Here is a 16,716-nt window from a genome sequence, read left to right as displayed (position 1 = left end):
GATCAGCGGGAAGGCAGCTCCTTTACCGTTACGCCGCTACCATAGAAAGTGTACAATATAATAAAATCATCTATTTCGAGAAGTTTGGAATCCTGAAGACTGCAGTGTGCTGTCAACAGGGCAGCGAACCAATGGGCCAGCCGGAGTCGTTGCATGCGCTCGTGGCCCTTCCGTTGCAAGGGGCTGCACGGCTCCTCTTAACAATGTCCTTTTAAGGTCTTAATGCCCTAAATGACGCATTAGTGAAGCGTCTACATTGGATTCTTGTGGCTTCAGCCGTTGCTGTCACTGCAGCAAGGACAGCAACCGGAGCGCCAGCCTCTCCTATCTGAGCGGCGCCAGCCACAAAGGTTCCGTCGGGTTTTTGGTCTATTAACCTCATCAGGAAGGATTGCTGCATCCACACAGGGCAAACCTTTCTTTTGGGGGCTTCATGCTGCTACTCACCGTGCACTCCTGTGTTGCCCGCCGTATCGACCACACTGCGGCTTCCCTGCTGCTGCTGCTGTTGCTGCTGCAGTGTGTCCACCTTCGGTTCTTCCGCCTGATCCACTAATGCAGCAGAAGCAGCGTGTGAGAGGAAGCGGCAGAATCTGGAATCTCTGTATCTGCAGCGGCGGCCCTGCAACAGCGCAGAAGGGCAGCCGCTGAAACAGCGGAAGCAACAGTGGCATTACAACGAGAAAGCTGCACCACGCTGGGGACAGGCAAAGCCGGCTGCTGAAGCAGTAACGAAGGCAGCAACCGCAGCAGCAGCAGCAGCAGCAGCAGCAGCAGCCCCTGCAGCAGCAGCAGCAGCAGCCCTTCTGGTGTGACGCCGATATGGATACACCCCTAGGCCAAAGTGGCCCCGCTGGGGGAACGGCGCCAGGGGGTCCTGGGGAGAGGAACCCCAGTGACGCTACTGGCCAGCATGAGGCCACGGCGAATGCCCAGGCAGCAGCCGCACCTGCAGCAGCAGCAGCAGCAGCAGCAGCGGCAGCAGCAGCAGCAGATGCTGCGGACAGAAGAGGGGCCGCAGAAGAGGCGTCCCTAGTTTGTTTAAGGGGGGCTTCGCTCAACAGCAACAAGAGCACAAGTCTTGAGGACACTCGCGGAGGCGCCTGGGATGGCTGCCCCTTTTCAGACTCCAGGTAAGCGATTGCTGCTGCTGCTGCTGCTGCTGCTGTCCGTGCTCTAAGTGAAGCCTTAGTGCTGTTGTTGCTGTTACTGCTCCTGCTGTTATGGGAGCTTTGGTGCTACTGCTGTTGTTGCTGCTGCACCCATCGCTGCGTTGAGCTTTGCTTGCGAGGCTGCTGCTTCGGCTCTTGTTGCTGCAGCAGCAACGGCATCGGCGGCAGATACCTGCGCCTCTTCAACTGGATGGACTTTCCAGCCAGGGCCCCGCAGCCCCCTGCGGGGCCCCGCATTCCTTGGGCTTCTGCTGCCGCGGCCCTTCAGGGTGCCGACTGCAGCCAAAACAGCAGCAGCAGCAGCAGCAGTGACATCACACCGTCTGCGGGAGCAGCACCAGCGCCAACAGCAGCAGCAGCAGCAGAAGCAGCAGCAGCAGCAAGAGCGCCATCCCGGGACACCCCCCGTATGGTCATTGGGGTCTGCGCTATGCGCGTGAAGACCGACAGTAAGCTGCTGCTGCTGCTTCGCCCCCTCAGGCGGGCCAGCTGAGGGTTTGGGGCTGCAGGGTTTAGGGTTTTGGTCCCAGAGGTTTTGGGGCCAGTTTTAGGTTGCAGCCAATCTAGAGGCAGCAAAATGCGGCCAATGCAGCTCTTTTGAGGCTCTCTTTTCTTTATCTTTCTCCTCTTTAGCTGGCTCCAGCAGCAGAGGCAGACAGTTTGTCAAGGCCCTGCGCCGAGAGCCCACCTCCAGGGTCTAGGGTTTAGGGTTTAGGGTTTAGGGTATAGGGTTTGGGCAGTGGCTAGAGAGCACTTGGCAATTTGGCATTTTGGCTTTTTACTTTTATCTTTTTTTCTCAGGCCGCCCCATGAGGGAAATCCTGGAGCGTCTTGAGAACTTCGAAGAGTTTGCAGTTCTTGTTTTCGACGAAAAGGTCAGCTTCCGGGGTCCGAGGGCCCCGGGGCCCCGGGGCCCTGGTACCCTTTGCTGCTCCCTGTAGCCCCTGGCCCGGCTGCTGCGGTTTGCGGCCATTTGTGGGGCCTTTGCTGGGGCCCCTTGTGGGTCTTTTGGGGCCCCTGGCCTTCCTTGCCATTTTGCTTCGCTGGGTCTTTCTGGGCTGTGGGGCCCCTGTGCCTGCACTGCTCTTTGCTTGTCGATTTCTATTCCACTTTTTGTCGCTTTCCTGATTCTTTTCTGTTTATTTCCACCCCACGTTCTGGATTTCTGCTTCTTGTGTGCCTCTACAGCTTGCGCTGGCAGCAGCAGCTCTTCTGCTACGCATTTAGCTGTTTTCTAATGCCCTCTGTGTGCTAGTGTCTGTCTTAGTTGCTGCTGCATTTGCTGCCTGCGGCGGTGTTTCTGCTGCTTCTGCGCTGCTGCAGGTCATTCTGGAGGCGCCTATAGAAGAGTGGCCCCGCGTGGATGGTTTAGTGGCTTTTTTCTCTTCTGGTTTTCCCCTCAACAAGGCCATTGCCTACGCCCAGAAGTACAAGCCAATTCTCCTCAACGATCTTTCCAGGCAGCAGATCATTAGAAACAGAATCAGCATCTACAAAGTCCTTCGAGTGAGGCTGCAACCACGCACGGGCTGCTGCTGCTGCTGCTGCCGCTGCTGCTGCTGCTGCTGCTGTTTCTGCTGCGTGAAACGCTGCTGCCACCGCTACTGCTGGTACCAGGCCTGCTATTGCTGCAGCTAGTGCTTCGTTGCTGCTGCGGCACGCGGTTCTGTTGTGGCCGTGGCCCTTTTGTGGCGGTCGGGACGCTGCGTCTGCTGCTGCATGCGGGTTGGCGCGCTGTTGCTGCTGCGGCTGCACCTCTGCTGCAGCAACACGGGATTCCGCACCCCTCTTACGTCGTGGTGGACTACAACGCCGTGCGTAGGGGCGACGCGGTCTTCTCCGAGGGCTACGACTACCTCAGCATTAACGGCCAGCGCATTAACAAGCCCTTTATAGAAAAGCCCCAGGAGGCCGACAACCACGACAACTGGATTTACTACCCCAAGAATGCGGGTAGGGCTGCGCCGCCTGGGGCTGCTGCAGCGCTGCTGCTGCTGCTGCTGCGCTGCTGCTGCTGCTGCTGCGCTGCTGTTGCTGGGGTTGCTGGGGCTGCTGGCGTCGCGGTTGCTGGTTTGCGCACAAAAAACTTGTTCTGCCGTTTCACTTTCTTTGGGGCGCAGATGGCTCGCCTTTTGGTTCCTTTACTGGAGCAGTGCAGCTGCTGTTAGCGACTAAATCTGCTGCTGCTGCCGTTGCGGCGTTTTGTGGCTATATCCACGGCTGCTGCTGTTGCTGCTCTGCGGGCTGCAGGCGGTGGCTGTAAGAAACTCTTCCGGAAGCAGCAAAACAGCAGCAGCAGCTACTTTCCAGATATCCACCAAGTGCGCAAGGATGGCGTCTACCTTTATGAAGAATTTCTCCCCACCTTTGGCACAGATGTGAAGGTGAGGCTACCTCTCTCTGGCCGTATCACAGAACTTGGATTATTATTATTGTCATTATGATTATTATTATTATTATCATTACTATTATTATTGTTATTATTATTATTATTACTATTATTATTACTATTATTATTATTATTATTATTTTGTTTAGAAGGGCCCCATCCGGGCCAAAGAGGCTCACTGGGAGCCTTCGCTGCCCCGACTGTCCGGACGTTTGATTGTGTTGCTGCTGCTGCTGCTGCTGCTTGCTATTGTTGTTTTAAGGTGTACACCGTGGGCCCGCTGTTTGCTCACGCTGAGGCGCGCAAGAGCCCCAGTGTAGATGGCGTGGTTTGTCGCTCAGCAGATGGTGAGTGGTTACCACGAAGTTCCTTTTGCTGCAGTTTTTTTCCTTTTGCTGGCGCAGTTTCTGGACTCCAGGGGACCAGGACTTTGCAGGGTTTAGGATTTAGGGTCTAGACTTTACAGTTTAGGGTCTAGGGCTTGGGGCTTCGACCCTCAAAGCCACTTATCTCGTTACGTCTCTGTCGTTTTGCCTCCCATTTTCGACCCTTTTGCATCGAAGTCCTTTTCTTGGCGTTTTCCGTTTCCTTCTGGTGTATGGGACTGTTTCTTTTTATATCTGTTTCCTTCCTCTTTATTCCTGTGAACTTTTCCGTTTCGTTTTTGGTCTTTGTTGCTTCTGGCTGCTGCTGTGGGACCCGTCCCTGTTCTCTTGCATGCCTCTCTGGTGCCTCGTGCCAGTTACCATTTCCTTGCTGCAGTTTGCTGCAGCGACAGAAAACTGCAGCGCATACACTACTGCTGCAACACGTAGCATTCAGGCTACCCCTCTCAGCCAAGACCTTTCTAGGGGGCCCCCTGAATGGCCCCTCAGAGGCCCCTGCCCTGGTGTCAGTGCCCCCAAGGGGTACGCCCATGGGCATTTGTGGCTTTAAACATGTGTGGGGCCACCAGCTACTTGTGTGCGGCTTCTTTGTCAGGCAAGGAGGTGCGGTACCCAGTTATTCTGACGGAGATAGAAAAGTGTATCGCCTTCAAACTCGTCAGAGCTTTCCAGCAGGTTGTCTGCGGGTGGGTCTCGCTGGGGGCAGCAGCAGCAGCAGCGGCAGCAGCGGCAGCAGCAGCAGAAGCAGCAGGAGAAGCAGCAGAAGAAGCAGCAGCACTCAGCGACACCCGTCATGTATCTTTCCGGAGCCAGCGCAGCATTCTTACTGCGCTGCGTGCGCTGCAGCGCACCTGGCTGCAGCAGGGCAGGGCAAATGTGCCTTTTGCTTCGCTTTTGTGCTGCTGCTGCTGCAGATTTGACATTCTGCGGACAAGTCGGGGGCCGTTTGTATGCGACGTCAATGGCTTTTCGTTTGTGAAGTCGAACATAAAGTACTACGAGGACTGCAGCAGCATTATTCGTCTTTACTTCCTGAAGAAGCTGGCGGACCGCTGCGCGCGGGGCGCGTTGCATGCGACGGTGCCGAGCACTGCAGCGTTGCTGCGGCAGCAGCAGCAAAACCTGGAGCACTACCTGGCGCAGCAGCAGCGCCGCTGCCCCCACGGGGAAAGGGCCCTGAGGGGCCTTTTCTGGCTGCCGGGGGGCCCCCACGCGGGGTCCCTCTCAGCACCTCTAGAGGGAGAGGGCGGGGCTACTCCCCCCAGACTGCCGCGGTGCCTCTGCATGGCCTTAGAAAGTGAAGAAGAGGCCGAGGGGGTGGAGGAGGAGCTGCGGACAGTGGTGGTGGTGATGCGCCACGGGGACAGGAGGCCGAAGCAGAAGCTGAAGTTCTTGTCCACGCAGCCGCTGCTGCTGCAGTACTTCACGCAGCAAAACTCCAAAAAGGAAATCAAACTCAAAAGCCCCGAAGAACTCAGAGATCTCCTCGAGAGAAACACGGATATCATCACCACCCTGGTGCGACACGCGCTAAACCTTTGTTACTGCTGCAGCTGCTCCCCCAGGGTTTTGCTGCTGCTGCACTTGACCTGGCTGACACCTCCACTCGGGGCTTGGGCTGCTGCTGCTGGGCTCAAGCGGGTGGCGCTGTTGCCTTTGCTGCAGCGCCTGCTTGTGCTGCTGGCGGCAGCTTACTTGAGGCTGTGTTTCTTTTGCTTGATAAGGTGGCTCTGTGGTTCCAATAAAGAAGCTTATGTTCACTTTTTGCCTCAATTTAGATTGAGCACTTTCTGTGAGGTCGTATGTGGCTGCAGGGACGACAAGTTGCTGCTGCGAGCCAGGAGCTGCAGGAGAAGGGCGCAGCAGCAGGTGAATGCGACTTGTCGGGTTTGAGCTCTACAGAGGGGTCGTCCCAGCAGCAGGACAGCAGCAGCAGCAATACCAGCAGCAGCCACAGCAGTCCCTACAGCAATGCAGCAGAGAAGCTGGGCTCTCTGGAGGCATTAAAGGCAGAACTGAGACTGCATAAGCAGCTGCAGAAAGTGCTGCTGCAGGGCGACGGCTTTGCCGGCATCAACCGAAAGATACAGCTCAAGCCAAAGAGGTGGGCCAGAGAACCAGAGCCTCCTCAGTCGGTTGCCTCCTGCTCTCCTCCTTCCCGGGAGTCCTCAAAGCAGCAGCAGCAGCAGCAGCTGCCAGTGCAGGCAGCTCAAGAAGCAGAGCAGCAGCAGCAGCAGCGCCAAGGCGAGGCTGCTGGAGGAGAGTCGGCCGGAAGTGGTTGCAGCAGCAGCATTGGAGTGATGCGGACCTGCAGCGTGCCGCTGCTGCCGTCTTCTCCTGTTTGTCTGCTGTCTCCATCTGCTGCTGCTGCTTCCTTCTCGCTCGCGGACAAGAATAAGCGCTCGTCTGCCTCAAGTCCCGTGGTCCCGCCCAGCGCCGTCGCTGCGGGGGCTGCTGCTGCTGCAGCTGCTGCTGCTGCTGTGGCCAGGTGGCAGGAGAGCGCCAGCCGGGGTGCTTCCAGCAGCACGCCTGCTGCCAAGCAGTCCAGTGGCAGCAGCACTGTCGGCAGCAACAGCAGCGCGGCCTGGGGCAGCAACTCGAGCAGCCACAGCAGCACTCGCCTGGAGAGTTGTGTTGTAGTTGCAAAGTGGGGCGGCGAGCTGACAGCCATTGGCAGGAAGCAGGCAGAAGACCTGGGCCAGCGCTTCCGCTATCAGCTCTACCCAGGTTTGTGGGTGCCACTGCTGTTGCTGCTGCTGCTGTTGGTGCTGTTGCTGTTGCTGCTACTGCAGTTGCTGCGGCCCCGTGGCAGCTGGTAGGGAACAGCTTCACCGAGTCTGCTCTGTTTGGCTGTGCTCTAAGTACCACTGAGGTGTTGCTGCTGCAGCGGCTGCGAGGTCCTGCTGCAGAGCCTGAATGCAGCGTGTTTGTGCTGGTGAGCCCTAGGGTTTAGAGGCTAGGGTTAGGGTTTGGGGCTTTGGGTTTTGATATGGGCTGCAGGGGACAGCGCGGGGCTGCTGCGGCTGCACAGCACTTTCCGCCACGACTTCAAAATATACACGAGCGACGAGGGCCGGTGAGCCATTTGTGTCAGCAAGCCTGAGGAGTGTTTGTGTGTGTGTTTCTTGCCCACTTGGTTTTTTTGTTACTTGTTGTGAATTTAAAAAGTCTTGAATATATGGCATTGTACTGGTTCATTTGCCCATTTAAATGCGATTAAATAGTGCTATATTTGCAACAAATCTAACTCACTTTCTCCAACTCAGCCGCTGCTACTGCCGCTACTGCTGCTGCATTGCTTCTGGGCTTTGATCTGCGCTGGGGGCGCCTGCGGCCTGTTTGCTGCCAGCTGCCAGATCACCTCCGCCGCCTTCACCAAAGGCTTCCTTGACTTGGAAGGAGAATTGACTCCAATTCTTGTCGCTCTTGTTATTCACAACCGCAAGGCCTACTCGTTGCTGGACGAGGGTTCGCAGTGCGCCAGCGAGAAGAGGGTCAGCTAGCAGCAGCGCTGGCGGCCCTGCAGTGCGGCAGCAGCGAAAGCAGCAGCAGCAGCAGCGAATCTATCAAGCAGCAGCCGCTGCTGCTGCCCAGCTGTCGGCTCTGTGCTAGATAGTCCTAGGTTGCATATATGTAGCGCACACGGACTCCAGTTGCTGACACAGTGGCTGCAGTTTCTGCAGCAGCAGACCCTCCGTGTGCTGCGGCTGCTTTTGTTGCGGCAGCAGCAGCTGTTTCTGTTGCTGCAACAGTGCGTTTTTGCGCAAGCGTCCATTCTTTGCTTCTCTGCTGCTTGTGGGCTGCTGCTTTTGCAGGTGCTGAAGCAGTGTCTGGATTTCCTGCTCAACTTGAACGACGAGCAGCTGAACGCTTTGAAGGCGAGCGTTCTGGAGTTGATACGGCGGCGGCAGGAGCAGCAGCAGCAGCAGCAGCAGCAGCCGGCGGAGGAGGCTGCTGCTGCGGGAGGCGGGGAAGAGCCAGGCGCTGCAGCAAGAAAGGGGGAGGGCGAGGCCCACGTGGGGCCCCTTCGCCGGGATGGCCGAGAGGCCGAAGAGCCCTGGGGCGCTGAGCGCCTCTTAATGAACTGCCCAGAAGCAGACATTGCCCTCATCCCGAAGCAGCTGGAGGCCCTGCAGCGGCTGCAGTCCCCCGTGGACAGGCAAAAGGAGGTCAGCGCGCCGCAGAGCCCAGCGCGTTCTGGGGCAAACAGCAGCAGCTAGGCCTACTGGGGCACTTCGGTGCACGGGCTGCGTAGCAAGCAGCACACAGCAGCAGCAGCAGCAGCAGCAGCAGCAGCAGGAGTAGCAGCAGCAGCAGCAGCAGCAGCAGCAGGACTGGTGAGTGGTAGTTTTGTACAGGAATTGTGGGTGTGTGCGTCAGATTTTGTCTCTATTGAAAACGTTTTTGGAGCTGCTGGACCCCTTGATAGAAGAAGTGACTGCGGGAGACCCCGAGGGCTCTTCCACGCCTATTTCCTCCGCCCCGCCTTCTCTCAAGCAAGCAGCAGCAACAAAGCTCGTCGACATGAAAAGCAGATGGGAGAAGATTGCAGCAGACTGGTGAGTCTCTACAAGGAGTTTGAGGGACGTAAAGACTGTGGGGGAGGGGTGGGAGAGAAACAGCGCCAGCAAAAGGGGATTGCTGCCGCTGCTGCCGCTGCTGTGTGTGTGCTGCTAATGCCCCTCGAAGGAGAAGCGCCAGCAGCAGAAACGCTGCGTGACTCCGAATAGAGCGTTCCAGGACCTAGAGACTGAGCAGCATCGGAGGGCCTCGGGCTGCGGGCCAGCTGCGCAGAGTCTGGGAGGCAGCGGCAGGAATTGTTTTGTGCATTTTCGTTTGTCTGCAGGTACAAGGGCGGCGTGTTTGACAGCAGCAAAGTGTCAGATATTTTGGATATGATCCGCTACGAGCTCATTCACCACTGTTACCTTCTCTCTCGAGACGGTGAGCTGCCCTGCGTCGAAGATGGGCAGTCCCTGCTGCTGCCGTTGGTGCTGCTGCTGTTGCTGCTGCTGCTGTTGCTGTTCCGTTTTTGACAGAAGTGGCGCGTGCCATGGCGGCGGTCTGTGCTTCTTCAGGTGTACAGACAGCTATAAGCATCCACAACCGCATCAAAGACCTGCAGGAAGCAGTTGCTGCTTTTGCTGCTGCTCATAGCAGCGACGAGAAGCTGCGTCTCGCAGTTCCCGTCGTCAGCCGCCTCATTCGCAAGATCTTGAGAGATGTCACTTTCTTCAGGTCAGTCCAAGCCGACAGCCCCATGGGTGCGCAGCTAGCTAGCTAGCTAGCTAGTTGAGCGGCACCGCGGCAGGTTTGACATCTAGCGCGCAAGACAGCTAGAAATCCAGCGAGCTAGCTTGCCAGCTAGCCAACAGGCATTCGGGGTGGCAGGTGGCGCTGGGAGAGAGCCTTTGGCTTGCTGGTTTTAATCCGCAGTTGATGTTTTTTCTTTCAAATGCACAAGTAGGGAGCAGCGTCTGCAGCGAATTGTCCTAATAATTAGTCAGCACTTGTGTCAGCCTCTCTGGATTTTTTTTGGCCTTCGTCTGTCTTTTCAGAAGCGACGACTCGCAGCAGAAGTCGCAACCGCCGTCGACGAACCCCTCTTGCTTCTCGTGCAACTTGGACTGGGGCACTTCATTGGGGGCAGCAGCAGCAGCAGCAGCAGCAGCAACGTCTGAAGAAGCAACAGCGGAGCTGAACGCGCTAGAAGCAGCAGCAGAGGCCGCCGAATTGCCTGCTGCTGACCCTGCGGCTGTGGGCTCTTCTACGGGGTCTCGAACTCCAGCATATGGAGACACTGGAGGCCATCTAAAGGAAGATCTACCGGCCTACAGAGTTCCCCGCAGAGGCAAAACTGTCACCGGCAACTCCCGCAGCAGCAGCAGCACCTTGGGCCGCAGCTGCAGCCCCTCCTGTCTCAGCACTGCAGGAGGAAACTCTTCGCACCGTGCAGCAGGTAGGCTTTCCCGGGAAATGCAAATAAGTAAAAGCAGCAAAAGACGGAGTTTAAGTTATTTTCTGGCCTTATAAGTGCAAATAGATAAGAGTTAAAGGCAGAGCTCGATTCATTTTCTGGCTAAGTCCTCGGGAGCTCATCTGCGCCGAATGAGCCTTGCAGCCTCCTGCGGCAGTGGAGTCTTGCGGTGAATACCAAGTTGCTCATATTTAAGAACTTTTTCTGAAATTTCTTTCTTTTATGCCACTGCATTTGTGCTGCGCAGCTGAAGGGCTTCAGTCCCCTAGAGGAGGCGGCGCTGGTATTGGTGGAATAATATCAGGAGCAGCAGCAGCAGGAGGGTCGCCCAGAGAGCGGCGCAGCTGTTCCCCCCCGGGGGCCTCCAGTGGGGGCCCCGAGCTGCGGCGGGGCCTCGACTCCCGGTGCAGTCCTGGGGGAGGTGGGGCGACCCGCAGCAGCAGCACGCAGGGCCGCTCGAGCAGCAGCAGCCGCCACGACTGTGCTGCTGCTGCGGCGGGCGGGAAGGGCAGCAGCGGGCGCAGCAACAGCCGCAGCAGCGGCAGCTCCATTGCATGCGGCGGCAGCACCAGGGGCCGCGGCAGGTGCACTCCTCCAGGGGGCACAGCGGGGGTGAATGGCCCTACTGACATGGCGCTGAGGCCCCTGGGAGTTGCTTGTGGGGTCGGTGGGATCGTCTCCGGGGATGCTGCTGAAGCTGTTGTTATCAACAGCAACGACTTGTGGGCCCACCAGCAAACGGGACCGCGGGGCAAGAAGGATAAGGCCCTCAAACTCAAGAGGGAAGAGCACGAGAAACAAATGCAGCAGCTGCACCTCGAGCACGTACAAACGAAGCTCAAGCTGCTGCAGCAAGACGCCACAGACAACCGCTGCCTAACAACCCCCCTGCACCAGCAGCTGCAGCAGCAGCTGCAGCAACAGCTACAGCAACAGCTGCAGCAACAGCTAGCCAGCCGCGACGGTGCAGGACCCTCTCAAGAGCTGCAGCATCCCCAGAAACAACCAACAACGCCAAGCGACCAGCTGCTGCAGGAGCACCTGCAGCAGAGGCAAGTGGGCGCTTCTTCGGGCCCAGCTGCCTCCACGCCGTTCGATGGCAGCCTGCTGCCTTCTCGACAAGACTCTGAGAACCAGCAGCAGCTGCAGCAGCAGCTGCAGCAACATCTGCAGCAGCAGCTCCAGCTGCAGCAGCTGCAGCAGCACCAAGACACCCGCAAGGCGATGGAGAGAGGCGCGTCAGCCGAAAGCACAGCGGGAGATCGCATGCAAAAGGCAGCTCAAGAACAGCCAGAGGCAGCAGCAGGGGAAGAGGAAGAAGAACATGAGGATGATGACCCCCACCAGCACGAGGTCAGATTTCCTGTTGGGACTGCGGGGCTGCATGCGAGCTGCCAGCGCACTCCTGCCCTTACGTCAGCCCCACAGTACCGTTGGCTGTTGCTCGTTCTGCTGCTGCTGCTGCTGCTGCAGGTTGCTGCTGAGATCCGCCTGAAGGAAGGCGAGGCCCATCTTTTCGGGATCCGATCCCCCTGGCGGATTGTCCGCAGCCGTTTTTATGTCACCAGCGCCAGTCATGTAGAGGTAAGCCCCGCCAAAGTGCACTGTTTTGTGGCCAGCCCTTTGCCGCGTCTGCAGCAGTTGCTGCCGCTTCTGGTGGTGTGTCCTGTGCTGCTGCTTGTGCTCGCTGCTACAGCTAGGGGGCCATTGGGGCTTCGCTGCTGCAGTATCCATCTTTAGGTTTGCGTCTGTTGCTTGGGGAATGTTCTATTTTAGATGCTGCGCGTGCTGATATTTCTTTTGCAGCAGTCGCTTTATTGCTGCTGCTTTTGCTGCTGCTGCTTGTCCGCTTCAGGCGCTCCTGAATGTGCTACTTCTCAGCCACAGAGCGGTCGCCTGCAACCCGTGCAACGCAGCGCGGGCCGAAGCAATAAACCAAGGGGCAGCTCGGTCAGCAGCAGCAGCAGCTGCAGCAGCAACAGCTGCAGCAAAACCAGGTGCTGCTGCCGGAGCCGCTGGTGAGGGCAGCACAGGAAACGCGAAGAGCGCTGAGGAGAATGCTGCAGGAGATGCAGCGCAGCCGCAGTTCAAGCCCATCTTGGATCGGGACTTGCGGGTAAATCGCCTTTGCTTTCATTCGCATGCTTCTTTGTGTCTTGGGCTATTTGCGCGTCTTTGTAGCTGCTGTTTCTTACTATATTCTAGACGCCTCCAGCAGCAGCAGCACGAGCCTCAAGCAGCCGCGGGCGCTGCCTCAGACCCAGGCTAAGAGGCAGCTGGGCCAGCCTGCGGGCCAGGTCTCCTGCTTTTGTGTTCTTTTCCACATTTCTCTGTTTAGAGTTTAGGGCTAAACGCTCGGGGGCGAGGGTTTAATACTGTGGGGTTTAGAGTGGCAGTCTGTCTGTCGCCTGGGCTGCTGAAAGGGGTGTTGCAAGCCGCGTGGGAGGTGTGTGGATGTTCGGGTCTCAGTGTCGGGTTTGGGATTTAGGGTTTAGGGTTTAGGGACTGTGCTCTGTGTGGCTGCGGTCCGCAGGACTTGCTGGGGCAGTGCGAGCTGCACTATCTTTCGCACATCGTCTTCAGGGTTTGGGAAAGAAGACGGGCCAGGCCGGCTTCGGGGCCCCTCAATGCGCAAGACCAGCAGCAGTGGCAGCAGCAGCAGCAGCAAGATGAGAAGCGGCGGTACCGCCTGGAGATTTTCTTTAGCACGGGGGCACGCGATGGCTTCGGGGAGAATTTTTACCTCTTGGAGCGCAAGGCACGTCAGCAGCAGCAGCAACAGCAGCAGCAGCAGCAGCAGCAGCAGCAAACAGCCCCCGCCTCCGCCTCCAGCTGCCGCCCGCAGCTGTGGCGAGAAGTGCACCAGCAGGAGGAGGACGAGGCCCAGTCGCACCAGCTTCACGAAGTGAGGCCCTCTGCAGAGGCCCCGGGGGCCCCTCTCCAGGGCGCTGCAGAGGCAGCGGGGGACTGCAGGGAATGCAGCAAATGCAGGTACTGTCTCTCTGCTGGCAGAGTAGGATCTTGCTCTTGGTGCGTCAGGCAGGAGGGCGCGGGCAGCAGCACGGCGAGCAGCAGCAAGAGCAGCAGCGGGGGCCCCGCCGCCCAAGGCATGAGTGACTCAAACTGTGCATGCAGAAAGCCCCACAACAACCGCGTGCCCCCGTACTGCGAAATCGCCCCTCTTCTTCCCCTAGGCCGTTCTGTTGATGTCGGAGATTTCGACACTCTCATGACTGAGGTAAGCAGCAGCACAGGTCTCCGGGCAGTCACGGGCCCCCAGCCCTCCCGGGGCCCTAGTGGGGTCCGCAGCTGGGGGTCTTTGAGGGCTTTTTGCTTCACGTTGGTGCCATGTGGGTTTATAATGGTACATCTGTACATATTTGGCCATAAAGTGCTTCTTCATTGCCTCAATGCACGCGAGAGGGGAGCACTTGTGCTGCTTCTTGCGCTGCACTTTTAGTCACGTTGTGGCCAGTAGTACTTCTGCTTGCTTTTAGTATGTCTTGCTTTCCATGTTTAGAGGAGCAGCAACAAGGCAGGATGCGTGTTTCGAGTGTACTTGCAGGTGCTGCGGCGTTACGGCGATGCGGGTGTTCAGCGCAGTCGCCCTGAGAAGCCAAAGGCTGGCTGAAAGCCAAAGAAATGACAAAAGCAGTCTGACATTAAAGGGTTACATGAATGAAAGGGGGTAATCTTTGGCCCATTTGTTTCCTTCTAAAGGCTGCTTGAGGGCAGCCAAGCATTGGTGGCGCGGCAATGTGTTTTCAAGCCGCCGTAGCAGGCTCTGCTCTTGCTTTGGACTTCATATCACGCCCAGTTTTAGAAATATCGCAATTATAGGGCCCAAATAAGCCCCATTTGGCTGCCGTTTGGGGCTTGGTGGCCGCAGCGCAAGCTCTGTGCGCTGGCGCATACGTGGCGGGCCCAGCCAAAGCTGTGGCCGCCGCTGCCTCTTAACCCCTTTTATTCAAACAACAGCATGCGCAGCAGGCCTGTAGAGAGCTTCAGGCGCTTGCTCAGTGGATTGGCTTTTCTGTGGCAGCGACAGTTTCCCGGTTTCATCTTGTGTCTTTTAGGCTGCGCCACATTTCGAGGCATTAAAGTTGCTGGTAGCTGTTGGGTCAGCCAGGAGCTAGCTAGCTAGTAAACCAGCTAGCTAGTAAGCTAGCTAGCTAGCTTCTGGCTTGTCCCACTTCATTCTAGAGGCACTACGGACTACAAGTGCTAGGTTTCTCAAACAAGTTGCTTTGGCTGCCCGCGAAGGGCGCGGGCCGCAGAAGCAAAGGAAAGCCCGAAGTCAGTTTCTTAGCTCACAAGCACCACAAAACGGCACTTGAAGCATATCAGAGGCAGCAGTGAAGAGTCTCAAGCCTCCACGAGGGCAGTAGGGGCCATGAGGATGTCCCGGAATCTCTCTTCTGTCCTCCGTTTGCATTTTTGGCTTCGTTTGCCTGTCAGTAGGCAGGCAAGCCTACAGGGACTTTGCTTGTGCGTCAGTGCCTGTGTTACTTGTGTACCTTTTCATTGGTGTGTCTATCTCGCTTGGCCGTGTGGTTCTCCTTCCTTTGTGCTCTGTGTTTTTTGCAATTGCATGCAATCTGTTCTACGCCCTTTTTCCCCCGCACCAGCCGAACGCCCTGTCCGTGCCACAGGGCTGGCGCTGTGACCAGTGGTCCCCAGTGGTCCCCCACAGAGCCGCCAGCACTAAGCTCTTGCTGCACTAGGCTCTTGCTGCTGTTACCGGGGCAGCTGGGCCGCTGAGGGAGGCCGCGGCGCGGCAACAGCAGCTCTGGCGGGGCCCCCCGAGGCTGCGCAAAAGCTCGCAGGGGCAGAGGCAGCCACGGGGAGTACAGGGGCCGTTGAAATTGGCAAGAGCATGCAAGGGGGCGTGGCCAGCACTGATGTGATGGGGCTGGGGGCTGTTTCTTTTCGGACTGCTGTGTCAGGAAGCAGAGGCTCTTTGTTAAGAGTGGGCCCTCCGGGGGCTAGGCTTTCATACAAACGCCTCTGCTGCATGCCTACTCGAGTGGCTGGGGCCCCCGTTGCTGCTGCGCCTGCTGCCCCTGCTGCGCTCGCCGTCAGCGGCAAAATGCAGCGGGAGCTCTGCTGCTGCTGCTGCAGGTGGCGTTGCAGCCGTTGCTGCTGCACCACGCCCTGCGAATACCATCGAGATGCTTCCTGCACCTGCATGTACACAAGACCCCCAGACGCTGGGCCCTTCATCTCAACAATGGGGACAGGCATTCGCGATCCTTTTATTTGCTGCTGCTGCACTTGAGGTGTGGCGCTTCTGTGGTGAGATCTGCTGAACAAGCCCCGGTGGTGTCGCTGCTGCGTCTGCAGCTGCAGCTGCTGCTGCAACTGCTGCTGCAGCAGCTGCTGCTGCACGAGCAGCCTCTGTTGCTGCTGGAAGAGTCTCTGCTGCTGCACGAGCCGCTTGCGCTGCTCGTGCTGCTGGTGGTGCAGCTGCGTCTGCCTTTGTTGCAGGCTCAAGACCTTCTCCTCCAGCAAGTGGCTGGCCTTATCTTCAGCAGCAACACTCTCCGTGTGAAAGACCCCAGCCACCGCAGTGGCGGCTTGCTGCAGCGCCACGCACTGCAGCAAGTCTCCGGGTCTGCTGCAGACGGAGGGGGCTGGCATGTGGCCTGCGCAGTCGCCTGTGGTCTCTAGTTGCAAGCCTTCATTCCTCTGCTGCAGCACCAGCAGCTGCTGCTGCTGCAGCTGGTGCCGCAGCACAGGCCGCGGGGGCTTCGGGGACGGCTGGAACGAGTCAGCAAGCGGCTGGCACAGGGGCTGTGGGTAAGCTTTCTGTTGTTGCTGCAGCAGCTGCAGTTGTTGAAAGCCTAGCTGCTCGGTGAGGTCGGGGCGCCTGATGCTGCTGCTGCTGCTGCTGCTGCTGAGGCTAGAGAGCGTGGCGCAGTCTCCGACAGCAGGCGGCAGGTAGTCAACTCCATCTTGGTGCAGCACGGGCTGCGAGTGCGTCGCAGCTCTAGGCACCTCGGGGGCCCCCTGGGGCCCCTGCGGGCCAGCTGCTGCAAAAGGTGTATCCCCACTAGGTAGCAGCCAGGAAGTCTGAGTTGCAACAGCTTCTCCCAATCTGCCTGGCGACGTTCGCCGCAACGGTCGGTGCAGGCGGCGCTGCTTATCCTGCTGTTGCTGCTGCTGCTGGGGAAGCTGCTGCTGCTGCTGCTGGAAGAGCTGTTGTTGCTGAAGGGGCTGCTGCGAGTGGAAATGCTGCTGCTGCTGCTGCTGCTGCTGCTGTTTCTGTTGATACCGATGGTCGTGGTGCAGCTTTGGTTGTTGGCCTTGCTGCAGTTGCTGAAGTTGTTGCTGTGGTGGTGTTTGCTGCTGCTGCTGTTGTTGTAGCTGCTGCTGCAGTGCTGCGCTGTGGTTCTTGGCCCCGTCCCCTGCTTTCTGCTGCTGAGTGCTGTTGTGTCCCATAGACTGTGGCTCTTTGGGGGAGGAGTGGAAGCAGCTAGAAGGTGCCCAGGCCTTAGGGCTGCTTCTGCCTTTTGAAGGAGCCTCTGCTGCCCTCTCAGGCCTGCCCACAGCTCCTGCAGCAGGAGTCGCATAGTGCGTCTCTGGCTGTTGCTGCTGTTGCGCCGCTGGAGCTAGTTTTGGTGCTGCTGCAGCTGCTGCTGCTGGCTCGACGTCTTTTACTGGCTGCTGCTGCATCACCTTTTCCGAAAACGGAGATGAGACGGCCAGCTGCTCCCGGCCTGGGGCTGGCAAAGGAGACTGGGGAGAGGCAGAGTGCCCTAAAAGAGGGGGCAGGGCCACAGCTCCTTTTTC

At 58.1% G+C, this 16,716-nt stretch overlaps 2 protein-coding genes across 2 annotated transcripts in view; one reads left to right on the top strand and one right to left on the bottom strand.

The window, feature by feature from the left end:
• Positions 1-822: 822 nt before the first annotated feature.
• On the top strand, positions 823-13,555 carry ETH_00026425 (GJ18811, related; the record flags this gene model as incomplete). The annotated part of the gene is made up of 22 exons (XM_013373706.1): positions 823-1,133; positions 1,320-1,621; positions 1,974-2,047; positions 2,496-2,678; positions 2,939-3,125; positions 3,423-3,556; positions 3,824-3,908; positions 4,543-5,465; positions 5,762-6,674; positions 6,948-7,023; positions 7,297-7,441; positions 7,763-8,116; positions 8,328-8,506; positions 8,794-8,891; positions 9,026-9,185; positions 9,506-9,906; positions 10,172-11,277; positions 11,398-11,508; positions 11,780-12,040; positions 12,458-12,915; positions 12,964-13,162; positions 13,490-13,555. 22 exons carry the CDS (start codon positions 823-825, stop codon positions 13,553-13,555), a joined length of 6,726 nt encoding a protein of 2,241 aa, XP_013229160.1.
• Positions 13,556-14,661: 1,106 nt separating this feature from the next.
• Positions 14,662-16,716, bottom strand: part of ETH_00026420 (uncharacterized protein) — a gene marked incomplete at both ends in the record, with an annotated part of 5,227 nt that continues 3,172 nt past the window's right edge. Inside the window, one exon of the mRNA XM_013373705.1 lies at positions 14,662-16,682. Coding sequence (XP_013229159.1) covers positions 14,662-16,682 — 2,021 coding nt within the window. The remainder of the gene's footprint in view (positions 16,683-16,716) is intronic.

The sequence above is a fragment of the Eimeria tenella genome, genomic scaffold (genome assembly GCF_000499545.2).
Source record: "Eimeria tenella Houghton genomic scaffold, Eth_scaff17, whole genome shotgun sequence".
Classification (NCBI taxonomy): Eukaryota; Apicomplexa; class Conoidasida; order Eucoccidiorida; family Eimeriidae; genus Eimeria; species Eimeria tenella.
Note: the sequence above shows the minus strand (reverse complement) of the source record. Positions and strands in the feature narration are given on the sequence as shown.